Genomic DNA, 13,802 nt, shown 5'->3' with positions numbered 1-13,802 from the left:
TTCTTATCAAAAGCAGAAACCAGACTCAATTGTATCTGGATTACTTATATAAGATACATTATTTAATGTCACTGATGTCTGTTCTTTCTGAAAATTCATAGTAATAAAACATTTTGCCAGATGTTAGTATTGTTTACAACTCCAGAAGATTGTACACTTAAAATGTTTAACTTTTTCAAATTCAATATTTATAAAGCAATCACAGTTTTATACAGGTATACCTTGTTTAACTGTACTTCGCTTTACTGTGCTCGGCAGATATTATGTTTTTTACAAATTGAAGGTGGCAACCCTGCGTTGAGCAAGTCCATTGGCACCATTTTTCCAACAGTACATATTCACTTTGTGTCTCTGTGTCACATTTTGGTAATTCTTACAATATTCAAACTTTTTCATTATATCTGTTACAGTGATCTGTGATCAGTGACCTTTGATGTTACTATTGGAATTGTTTTGCAATGCCATGAACCATGCCCATATAAGACGGTGAACTTATGAACTATACTCTGACTGCTCCACCAACGGGAGAGACATTTCCAGTCTCTGTCTCTTTCCTTGGGCCTCTCTAGTCCCTGAGACACAACTATATGGGAATTGGGCCGATCAATAACCCCACAATGGCCTCTAAATGCTCAAGTGAAAGGAAAAGTCACATGTTTCTCCCATTATTTTTATTTTTTGAGACAGGGTCTCACCCCGACCCAGGCTACAGTGCAGTGGTGCAATCATGACTCACTGTGGCCTCTACCTCCTGGGCTCAAGGGATCCTCCCACCTCAACCTCTGAGGTAGCTGAAACGACAGGTATGCGACAACACATTGGGTACATTTTTGTTATTTTTTGTAGAAATAGGATCTCACTGTGTTGCTCAGGCTGATCTCAAACTCCTAGGCTTCAGTGATCCCCAGCCTTGGCCTCGCAAAGTTCTGGGATTACAGGCGTGAGCCACCATGCCCGGCTCTGTTTCTTACTTTAAATCAAAAGCTAGAAATGATTAAGCTTAGTGAGGAAGGCATGTCAAAAGCCAAGACAGGCTGAAAACCAGGCTTCTTGTGCAAAAGAGTTAGTCAAGATGTGAATGCAAAGGAAAAGTTCTTGAAGGAAATAAAAAGGGCTACTTTTCACTATTAAGCCGTTAAGAATTATATGAAATCTACTCTGTGCTCTATTAATGGAACAACAAAGCCTGGATTACAGCACATCTGTGTACAGCATGGGTTACTGAATATTTTAAGCCCACAGTTGAGACCTACAACTCAGAAAAAAAGATTCCTTTCAAAATATTATTGCTCATTAACAATCCCCCTACTCAACTAAGACCTCTCATGGAGATTAATGATGTTTCCATGTGGGCTAACACAACATCTATTCTGCAGCCCAAGTGATCCATTAGTTATTTTGACTTTCAAGTCTTATTACTTAAGAAATACATTTTGTAAGGTGATAGCTGTCATAGGTAGTGGTTCCTCTGATGGATCTGAGCAAAGTAAAATGAAAACCTTTGGGAAAAAATTCACCATTACAGATGCCATTAAGAATATTCATGATTCATGGGAGGAGGTCAAAATATCAACATGAACAGAAGTTTGGAAGAGGCTGATTCCAGCCTTTATGGATAACTTTGAGGGGTTCAAGACTTCAGTGAAGAAAGTAACTGCAGATGTGGTAGAAATAGCAAGAGAACTAGAATTAGAAATGGAGCCTGAAGATGTGACTGAATGGCTGCAATCTCATGATCAAACTTGAATAGACGAAGAGTTGCCTCTTATGGATGAACACAGAAAGTGGTTTCTTGAGATGGAATCTATGTCTGGTAAAGATGCTGTGACCATTGTTGAAATGACAACAAAAGATCTGGAATATTACATAAACTTAGTTGAAAAAGCAGTGGCAGGGTTTGAGAGGATTGATTCTAATTTTGAAAGAAGTTCTACTATGGGTAAAATACTATCAAACAGCATCATGTGCTACAGAGATATCTTTTGTGAAAGGAAGAGTCAATTAATGCAGCAAACCTCGTTGTTGTAATTTAAGAAATTGCCATAGCCACCTCAATCTTCAGCAACCACCATCCTGATTAGCAAAAGCATTATGACTAGCTGAAGGCTCAGATAATCATTAGCATTTTTAACAATAAAGTATTTTAAAATTAAAGTATGCATTTTTTTTTAGACATAATGCTATTGTACACTCTGGACTATAGTATAGCGTAAATATAACTTTTATATGCCTTGGGAAACCAAAAAAATTCACGTGACTCACCTTTTTTTATGGTGATCTGGAACCAAATCCACAGTATCTCCAAGGCATGTCTGCATTTTGTTCCAAATTCCTTTCTTGGTATACACACGATTTATTTTTCATTTTAAAAATATAACTAGGATTATAGTAGTTATGCTATTTTATGTCTTTTTTTCACTTAATATTTTGGGGACAGCTTTTCATGTTTGTATAAATAAATTTATCTCATTCTTTTAACTTCTACATGGAATTACCAGGATTAACTCTTAGTATGTTTCCTATTTCCCTAGCGAAGGACATTTATGTCCATTCCACTTCAGAGGGGAACGGACATAAAAAAGGTATAACACAGCAAGAATAGCTTTTACCTAATCATATGAGATTTCTGTAGGAAAAATCCCAAAAGTGGAATTGTTGAGTACATTCTTAAAATTCTGATAAATGTACTCTCCAAAAAGGTAATTTCTCCTTCCACCATTAATACATGAAGATTTCTGTTTCACACGCTCATCAATACTGTATAGCATCTTTTACATTTTACCAACCTAAAGGCAAAAATGATTAACTTATTGTTTATTGGCCTTCCATATATATGTATTTTTAATTTTATTCTTTGGTAGCTAACTACCTCTTTTCTCTTTTGCCCATTTTTTTTCTGTTGGGTTGTTATGTATTAGGAACAGCAGTACACATTATACCACTCAGGCATAAACAATATTACATGTTACCTCCAGATGTGTGCTCTGTGAATTAATTATGTATTTGCCAGATCACATGATCATTTAAAACTTCCTCACAAATTTCCCATTGATTAAGATTTTTAAAAGATTTCTATATTTTTAAGAATAAAAGGCATTACATTTTTCCAAATAAAATTATATTAAAGACATTTTTCAAAATAGCTCTTTGCAGAGATTCTGATGTATTTCTCAAGAGAAACACCACTAAGGTTTGGAATTACTGCTTTAGACTGAGATCCCTGCAAGAAGTGTCTATGGCTCCTCATGTTCACGCAGCTCAGTGGAAGTAGGCAAAATCAGTAAAGAATAGTCAGAGGATTTCAAAGATACCCTTTCACTCTCAGTTTCCATGATAATAAAATAAATGTAAAAATTCTGATACTGATTAAACACACGATGCTGTTATACTTCTAAATGTGATTCTTACGACAGTACTGTACTTTAAAAATGCATTTTAAACTTGGTAACCAGTTTTCTAGTTATTCAACAAGTATATTAATACTAATATTGTGCTTTTACACAGAAGGTTTGTTTTTTATATTAGCCAAGAACCAAGTTAGTTATATATATTATGGCCCTTTTTGAATCTTTTGTTTCAATTTCTTGTCTAGCAGTGTTGGCTACAGAAGGCAGAAACTCAAAGTGAAGCATGGCAAGCTCCAGAGGTGTAGTGCTGATAGGAATTACAGCAGTACTTCATCTGTGTTGAAGTGCAGCCAACAAAAATGCCGGAAGTCTACTTTGGGAGCTAATATTCTAGGTTCATCTTTTCTACACCTACCTTGATTCTAGCTCCTCAAAGACAACCTAGTTAACTGGTCTGTGGGTGAATACTTCACTGAGCCCCTCAAGTGCCTAATTATTTGTTAAACGGTTACCTTTAATTTGGGAAAGTGACAAGATTTCCCTATTTATAGGATGACATGGTTTAACCAGAAAAATTTGTAAGTATGTTGTTACTTTTTACCACGAAAAAGATTAAAATAAATCTTCCATATTGCTCTGGACTACATAACATAATTGATATATGAACACCTTCATTGCAACTTTCATCTTCATAATCTAAAGTCTTTCCAATTCTTCTGGCTACTCATTTGTTCTAAAACTTCAGAGTTTTAATGCAATTCACTTTGAGTCATTTTGTGTTTACTCTCTGGAACTGGCTAAAGCAGTGGTTCTAAACTGGTGATTTTCTGCCCCAAGGAATATTCTGCAGCATTTGAAGGTATTTTTGGTTGTCACCGCTGAGGGTGGAAAAGTGTATGTGCTACTGGCATCCAGTGGGCAGAGGCCAGGGATGCTGCTAAACATGCTACAATGTTCACAACAACCCCTGAAAATAAAGAATTCTCCAGCCCAGAATGTCAATAGTGTTGAAGCTAAGAAAACTCTGTACTTTTAAAACTGATATACTCTAAACAATATTAAACTATTCTTATTTTTACTCATTTTAAATAAATTTGAATGAATTTTCTTCCTAAAACAATGTTAGCTGATGCTGGTTCTTTCCCACACTTTCAGAAACAAAATATACATATTATTTACATATCAAAAGTGATACCTAAGATTAAATCCCTCTGTAATCTCCTGGATACAAAGAGTACTTTGTACCTCAGTAGGACAGCAGGAGCTTTATTTAATTTTTACACTTTATTGGTCAGAATTCAACAGCTGGTAAAAAGACTCTAAGCAAGTCGTTTTTAGGAAGATCTTAAAATAAGGATATTTTGTTTTTGAAATTCCAACAATGAATAGATTCTTTTTTGGTTATTTTGAGCCCTCATTATGGAATGTCAGAGTGGCCATGATTCCTCTCTCTGCTTTAGTAATATAACCTTGACTACTTTAACACTGGTGTCATCAAATGTCTGTATATTATATATTTATTTTACTTTTCGCATTGCTCTAGCTCCTTCATCTTTATTTCCCCTGCTATTCAATGCTGAGATGCTTGTATGCCGCCTGCAAATTATTTACATATTCTATTAGCAATCTGTAGAATATCATAGGTTTTGTCAAAAGTTGCTATAAAAATTTAATGAATGTTTATAATTGTAATTCCTTAATCAGAATAGGTAATTTCCCTTTAAAAGTAACATTTCTGTAACCCTTTACCAGATCTATTGTGTTCACAAGAAAAGGTAATTTCTCACCCATTTGATTTTTATAAAAAATATAGTATTTCTCAATTGTTTTACAAAACACACAAATTACTTAGGCTTTTAAAAAGCTTTCTTCATTTTAAAATAATGAACAGCTTTCAATAAAAGAAAATCTATTAACTAATGATACGTTGTATAGAAAAAGACTGTTTCAAAAGGATGACCCACAGAAGAGGCTTTGCTTAAATAAAAAAGGCAAAAGGGCAAAAGCCTGAATTTTGATTTAGACAAGTAATTTTAGGTAAAAGAACAGAAAATTCGCTGTTCAGAAGAAACTGAAGCAATAATCAAACCAGGACATCCAAGACTGTAGCTTAAGAAGAATAAAATATAAAAAAGAAATGATCACTTTTGATTGTTTTAAACCACTAGAGAATAGCATATTGGTTAAGTACTCTTTTTCTTTGTTCTATGTTTTCCTGTTTTATTTATTTGTTTGATGTGAACTTAAATATTCTATTTTGTGAATAAAGTAATTATATGTAAATATACAGGCATAGCAACTTTCTAGGGATGGACTACTCATTTCTCACAATTCATTAGATGATGCCCCCGTCGCTCAAAAAACCCAAAACCCAACACCCCACATGAAATAGTTCGAGACACTTGTTTCAATCTCTACAAAATTATAATTTTAAAATCAATTGAAATACTTGTTGATATTTAAAAGTGCAATTAGAGGCAGCTTCTTAAGTTCTTGAAAACGTACATTGTTGGCTTAACATGATGCAGTTTGAACCATGCACGAATGCTTACTAGCTTTTCATAAAGCTAAGTGACCTCAGGCAAGTCATTCAATCTCTCTGTGCTTCAGTGTCCTCATCTACAAAGTGGGGACAATATTCCTACCCCAGAGAGTTAAATAAGCTAATATGTATGTGTTTAAATCATACCTAGAATGTGGTAAATGTTACATGTGTATTAGCTATTATTATTTTTCCAGTATTTTAGTATTAACCAATGCATTAGTCACAATTACCAGAAAATAGTACTTTTTTTCTTTTTGAGATGGAGTCTTGCTCTGTTGCCCAGGCTGGAGTATAGTGGCAGGATCTCAGCTCACTGCAGCCTCCAACTCCTGGGTTCCAGTGATTCTCCTGCCTCAGCCTCCTGAGTAGCTGGGATTACAGGTGTGTGCCACCACACTGGACTAATTTTTTTGTATTTTTAGTAGAGAAGGGTTTCACCATGTTGGCCAGAGTGCTCTCAAACTCCTGACCTCAGATGATCCACTCACCTCGGCCTCTCAAAGTGCTGGGATTATAGGCATGAGCCACTGCGCCCAGCCAGAAAATAGTACTCTTTAATGTTTTCTCCCAAAATGGATATTAATTCAATTCGGGAATATACTAATAAACTTGTGAGTACAAAGATAAATCTGAAAACATAAAAACAATTTTAAGTAATTCAAATAATTTTTATAGCTAGTAATATCAGCATTTAGATAAAAGTTTTGTTAAAAAATTTTTCCTAAAATAGATATATATTTTTTGTGTAAAAGTCAATTTTTGTAATCTATAATACCAGCGGCTTTTTTTTTTTTTTTTTGAGACAGAGTTTCAGTCTTGTTGCCTAGGCTAGAGTGCAATGGTGCGATCTCGGCTCACTGCATCCCACGCCTCCTGGGTTCAAGTGATTCTCCTGCCTCAGCCTCCCTAGTAGCTGGGATTATAGGCGCCCACCACCACGCTTGGCTAATTTTATATTTCTAGTAGAGATGGGGTTTCACTAAGTTGGCCAGGATGGTCTCAAACTCCTTTCCTCAGGTGATCCACCTGCCTCAGACTCCCAAAGTGCTGGGATTACAGGTGTGAGCCACCATGCCTGGCACTAGTGGGCTTTTTTAGTTTTTGAGACAAAGTCTGGCTCTATGCCCCATGCTGGAGTGTAGTGGCATGACCTCAGCTGACTGCAACCTCCATATCTCTGGTTCAAGCAATTCTTGTGCCTCAGCCTCTGGAGTAGCTGGGATTACAGGTGCACATGCATGACCATGCCCAGCTAATTTTTGTATCTTTTGTAGAGATGGGGTTTCACCATGTTGCCCAGGCTGGTCTTTTTTTTTTTTTTTTTTTTTTCTTTAGACGGAGTTTTGCTCTTGTTGCCCAGGCTGGAGTGCAACGGCAAGATCTCGGCTCACTGCAACCTCTGCCTCCCAGGTTCAAGCGATTCTCCTGCCTCAACCTCCCGAGTAGCTGGGATTACAGGCATGTACCACCACGCCTGGCTAATTTTTTATTTTTAGTAGAGATGGGGTTTCTCCATGTTGGTCAGACTGGTCTCGAACTCCCGACCTCAGGTGATCTGCCTGCCTCAGCCTCCCAAAGAGCTGGCATTACAGTGTAAGCCACCGTGCCCGGTGCCCAGGCTGGTCTTAAACTCCTAAGCCCAAGCAATTCACCCACCTCAGCCTCCCAAAGTGGTGAGACTACAGGTGTGAGCTACTACACCCAGCTTATGATAGTAGTATTATTTAAGTCACTTCTTTTTTTTTTTTTAACCATTTACCATTTACTAAGTTTTGAATGCTACAGAATCACTTTACACATATTATCTCACTTAATCCTTTTAATAATCTTGTGAGATACTACTATTCTCATTTTACCAATAAGGAAACTGGAGTTTATTTAAATTAGGTAGCCTAGTCAGTGTCTGAACTATAACTAATACCTATGTGTGATGTCTGAGTTTGCTTCCTAATGGTTTTAGACTAGTACAACCAGATCATGCATTATAAGGTGAATAATAAATTAATAACTTAACAAAATTGAACTAATCCTTAAGAACAGCTCAAGTACAAAATATATACTCACTCCGGTTAATAATTAGAAACTTATTAACACACATGTCTGTAAAGATGTGGAAGGCCATGGATTAATCTATATTGTAAAAATTTACAGTTATATTTTCTTTAGTTTAGATATTCTTATGCTGCTATTACTATTGCTAATTAAACTTTACTTTGTATAATGCTGTATAAAGACATAGACCTCAGGAACACTTATGTTCAGCTCTGCCTTTCACACATTTCCTAACCTGTTAGCAAAGGGTATGAACTCCATAGCTCCACACAATGGTTCTAGCTAATGTTGTTTTTCTCGCATGAGAAGTATATGCCATGTTTCATTTTGTAGGAATATCTTGTAATTTGATCAATCAAGTATATATTTCTGTATATTGTAAGAAACTTACCATTGATGCTTTGTATCATTACAAACAAAATCATAAAACCCAATCTATAAGAGAATTTTCCTTTCACTGATTCTAATAATAGTACCTGTAATAATCATTCCCAAATCTCTTTCTCATATTAAGAACAACATTTAAGGCAGAATCCTGAAAAAGCTAAAGCAGGACTCAAAAGTAGTGATATTTTCAATAACTAAATCTATTAATATCAAATATTTCAAGAGTAGAATGGAAGACATGGGTGATAGGAATGAGGATAAAAAAAGATGTAGATTTAAATGGCCAGGGCTTAAGTTCACAAATCCAAGTAACTTTGGACTTGGAACTACCAGTCGCTGATTATATGGGCTAGACTTACATCTTACTATATAATATTTAAACTGTTTTTGAATATTGAAAATAATATTAAAATATCATTGATTCATTTGTTAACTCAATCGGTATATACTAGAAGAGCTATGGTACATACTGAATGTGTATGTAGGAAATGGGAATGAGTTGTCATGACAGATCCTACTTAAGGAAAGGAAGTTAAGACATAAAAATAACTGACATGAGATGAACTATAATAAGTATGGTAAAAGGTTGATTTATAATGGTATGGAAGTTCAGAGATAATATTAACAATTTTGAGACATGGGAGGCAAAGAAATGAGGTCAAACAAAGATGATCCGAAGATGTCTCAAAGAAGTAATTGAGAGAACAGTACTATTAAAAAAAGGACAACAGGAGAAGTGGCCAAAGAAGACAGTATGTTCTGTTTTAGATGTATTTAGTTTGATATGTAAATTGAGATGTCTAGCAGGCAAATGAGGATTGAAATTCATTAATGAAATCAGTCCTGGAGACATAAGATTGGGGACATAAAAGTATATATGGGACAGCTACTTAGGAGGCTGAGGTGGGAGAATTGCTTGATCCAAGAGTTCAAGGCTGCAGTGAGCTATGATTGTGCCACTGCACTCCCGCCTGGGTGACAGAAAGACCCTGTCTCAAAAAACCCCAAAGGTATATAGAGAGTATTCTGAGAATAGGGGAGCATTAAATCAGATAGTGCATCAAGAAAAGCTTTTGATAGCAGGTGGCATTAGAGTTTAATTTTAGAAGATAAACAGAATTATTTCTGAAAAGATGAGTAAACACATGAGGGGGAATGGGTGATACAAAAAGCATGAGAAAATGCAAGCAATCAAAAACCATGAATAGCATGACCACAGCAAAGGGTGTGTGTGTGTGTGTGTGTGTGTGTGTGTGTGTGTGTATGTATGTGTAGGATAAAAAGAAAACAAAGAATCAGAGACCAGATTATAGAGGGCTTGATGCTCTTATCCATGGAATCTAAACTTCATTGTGGACACCACAAAGCATCATGAAAGATTTTCAAATGGGACCAATATGGTTTGATATTAAACAGCCAATATAATCTATGGCTTCACTGGATGATCATTTCATCTAATGAGGAAGTGAGAATGGGGAGAAGGGGGTATATATGTAGAAGGGTAACTAGTTTGAACAATAATGTAAGTAAAAGTGATGAAGGCTGAACTAAGGCAGTGGCAAAGAAGAAGAAGAGAAGTATCCATCAGCCACTAAGAAGGTTAAATGTTTTAAAACTTGGTAATTCCGTAGATATGGGGTATAAATAAGAAAGCAGAGTCAAGAACAGTTTCTAAGTTTCTCACTAGGCAGATGGTGATGCCATTCCAGTAGATGTGGAATCCAGAGAACTAATCAGAGGGAACAGATGCACTGTCTGAAAACACTAGATTTGAAGCACCCATGAGACATCTCCGTGAAGATGCTAAGTAGGCCTCTAGGTGTATAAGTCTAGAGCACAGCATATAGGACAAGCTAGAGATATATATTAATATTTGAGAGCTACCAGTGGTAAAGATGGATATGGAATGATGGTGTCCAAGAAGAATGTACAGAGTGAGAAGAGCAGAAGACAGAGGCTAAAACACAAGAACAGCTTTCATAAAGGGGCAAGGAAAGAAAAGAAGCCCATATAGGAAGCAGAAAAAAAGCCAAGATGCAAAAAAACCAGGAGAGGTGGATCCCACAAAAATGGAGAAAGAAAAGTATTTCAAGAAGGAGTTTTCAGTAGTCTTAAATATCTTAATGTTCAAATAAAAGAGATCACCGGATTTGGCAAGCTTCAGTGGAGTGGTGCATACAAAAACCAAAAAAGTGAAAAAAAGGGGGAAGTAATGAAAGTGACTGTTCTCTTTCAAAAGGCTCAACCGTGCCCCCCAACCCCCTCAAAAAAAGGGGAAATAGGGGGACAAGTACAGAATAAGTGATCAAGAGAAATATTTATTATTATTAAGATAGAAGAAATGGGAATAACTTTATCTATTAAAGGATTAATTACTGAAAAGGGGAAGAGTTTAAAGATACTCGTGAGAAGGAATGAGTTCCAAAATGAAGAGGGTAATTATTCTTGAACAGATTATATCTTCCACTGAACTAAAAGGAAAACATAGGTTAGTTAATATTGGTAGGTAGAAAGAAATGTCTTGAATTTCAAAGATAAAGTAGAAAGGAAAAACAAAAGTAATTGTGAGCAATGAAGGGCGCAGTGAAAATCTGAAGTTTGAGGAAAGGTGAAAATGTGGGAGAGTATCTAAGGGAATAGATAGGAAGCTAACTAGAGATAACTAGATAGGGACTCCATGGACCTACAGTGCTGCTGATTCTGCATGTCTGTGTGATCTTTTTTGGAACAGCTCAAAGGCTAGGTATAAAAACAGTAATGTAGATTTGCAAGACAACTAGGATAGAAAAACAAAGAGTAATACATGAATGACAAAAGTAATCCATAGAGTCTGAAGCTTGAGTCAGGAAGGGAGTAAAAGCACAAAGGGCAGGGAGACTTAAGAAAATGTAGTAGGAATCACAAATGAGTCTAAAAAGCAGCTGAGAAGAAGGGAGTGAGAGAAAAAGAAGGATAAGACATCACAGTAATAGAATGGAATGCTGGCTGAAATTTCGTAAGTACAGTGTAGCCATGGGTATGAGTTCAACATGGAGTGGAATGAAGGGACACGAGTTGAGAAAGGCACGCTGATGCATAACGAATTATCTAAAGGGCTGACTCATCAAATTACCAAAAATGACTCCAGATCTAAGTATGTCAAGATCCAAGAGGAGAATCTTTTCCCAAACATAACCGTGTCACAAACATTTGTCAATGTCTTATTCTCCTGGGATAAACCAGGAGGTCATTATATTAAAGAAGAATGGATGGTATTACAGCTTGGATGATACAAGCCTCAAATAAAGTGGAGGAGTAATGATTGCAATTAGAAATAGAAAGCAAGAGGACTATTTTCCTTACTTTAGGTGGTACTTAGTAAACGAGGAACTGAGCTTCTTCAGCAGGTATTAGCAAGACATGGCCTGTGAGATTTGGCTACTGCTGTTTTTGAATTAGTAAAGTTTGTTTGAAACACAGTCATGCTCATTTGTTTCTGTATTTTCTGTGGCTGTTTTCATACTACAATGATATTGTTAAGTAGTTGCAAAGAGATTGTATGGTCTACAAAGCCAAAATATTTACTATCTGGCCCTTTTTAAAAAAAAGTTTGCCAAACTCCACGCTATAGCCGGGGGAGTGAAGACATGGGGGCAAGGAGGGGAAAAAAAATCTGTTTCAGTGACATCTCCACTTTCAGAAGTAAGCGGCGATAACAGTCTTTGAAGAAAATAAAGGCAGTCTGTTTCCCTCAAATAAGGATTTCAAAGGACACTGGAAAAAATATGCTGGGAAGATGTATGAGGATGAATTGAGGGACAGTATAAGGTCAGAAGTAAGGTTATTTATAGAGAGTAAAAATGGTAAAGGAGCAGTTGAGAACTTTAGGTGGTAAAAGCCTGGAATATATATGCAAAATGGGGAATATAATTAATAATTAGTTAATATGAAATAAGTAATAAGATTCATCCAGTAGTGAGAATTGTAGAAAGGATAATCATTAAGTTTAGTTTCTGACACTTTCAGAAATGCTTGCTAGCCATCGAATCGAATCGAATCGAATCTAATCTAATACAATACAATACAATACAATATGAAGGTAGAAAAACGTGGCAGTTTATAAAAAGGGGTGAGGATTGGGGTGGGAGACAGCTAGAACAGTGGGGATAGGGCATGCAGAAACATGGTTTAAAAAGAGACTAACAAAACTGGCACTGAATTACAAATGTTGAAATTCTTAGGGCAATTTCAAAGTAGCTGTGTAGCTCACAAAAGAGAAATACAGTCATGTGAAAAAGACTAAACAAATCTCTCAACTGCTTAGTTTCAGTTGTGAGTCTGCTATTTCATTATTAGGAAATTGCAGTAGAATGACACTTCTTTTTTTTAATCACTAGAAGGACATGTTGATAACGTATTTGCTAAATGTTTATTTTTAAAAAAGTTTTCACATGTATATTTTCCAAACTGTTATATACTTACCTGCTTTGTTACTAAGCTTATATAAAAAAGTTTGGCGAGGGTCTGAGTGATCTCGACATGTCAGCTGCAAAAGCGAACCTGATTTTTTCCATTTCTGCATAAACCAGAGACCTAGAGAGTCATATATGACACAGAAGTATGAAATAAAACATATAGAAATATATGCCAAGATTATTCATTTTAATATATATTTCACTTCAAAAGATGACATTGCCTAAATTAGCATTTTTGCTGGCTAATCAAAAATACATTTGGAAAATATTTCCATGTTCTGATAACATTTATAAACATGCATGCTTACGTTAACTATGAATTAATGGTGGCTGATGAACGGCTTGCTATTTCTATTTCATTCAGTAATAAAACAGATAATAGCACATGAAGAACAAATTGGAAAAATCATACCTTTAGATATATTCGTTCAAATGATAAAGCAGATAAAGAAAAACTTCAAATACAGTAGTAGGTCAAATGCCTACACAGAATGATCAGTCTATAATTACAGCTGAGTTATGACACAATAGACTAATTGCAAAGGGACCACGTCTTAGAATGAAAAATTGTTTAATGTTTTCAAAAGACAGCTGAATATCATTTGTTTTATACTAATTTTTTTTTTATATTATCAGTAACCCATATTTAAATGCATCTTGCTCTTAAGAAAATTAAGCAAAATCTTAATCACTCCTATTCCTTTCCATTTTCATTACTTCTAATATTAGACAGGGAAACAGGAAGAGAAGAGTGGGAAAACAATCCTTTAATTGGTTAAATCTGATAGCTGGAAACATATCTGGGAAAAAGTTTAGTGAAGAATGAAATTCAAAGTACTACATTCTATTCATGTTGGGTTCTATTGCACATGATTTAAGGACTTCATTTTTCTCATTTCCTCTTTTTCAAACTGTAAAAGTCTAGAACTGGCTGTATTTTTTAAATCACCAACTTGAAATGGGATACAGGAAAAATGGTATGGTTTGTTATTAAAAGGAAGTGATAAAGGAAACAGA

At 35.5% G+C, this 13,802-nt stretch overlaps 1 protein-coding gene across 11 annotated transcripts in view; it reads right to left on the bottom strand.

The window, feature by feature from the left end:
• Positions 1-13,802, bottom strand: part of FAM135A (family with sequence similarity 135 member A) — a 132,014-nt gene that overhangs the window by 9,215 nt on the left and 108,997 nt on the right. For all 11 annotated transcript variants that reach the window (XM_037987125.2, XM_008013588.3, XM_037987126.2 and 8 more), the window contains one exon: positions 12,793-12,903. In XM_037987125.2, coding sequence (XP_037843053.2) covers positions 12,793-12,903 — 111 coding nt within the window. The remainder of the gene's footprint in view (positions 1-12,792; positions 12,904-13,802) is intronic.

This window comes from Chlorocebus sabaeus, chromosome 17, assembly GCF_047675955.1.
Source record: "Chlorocebus sabaeus isolate Y175 chromosome 17, mChlSab1.0.hap1, whole genome shotgun sequence".
Lineage (NCBI taxonomy): Eukaryota > Metazoa > Chordata > Mammalia > Primates > Cercopithecidae > Chlorocebus > Chlorocebus sabaeus.
The sequence above is the reverse complement of the archived record's forward strand: the minus strand, read 5'-3'. Positions and strand labels throughout refer to the sequence as shown.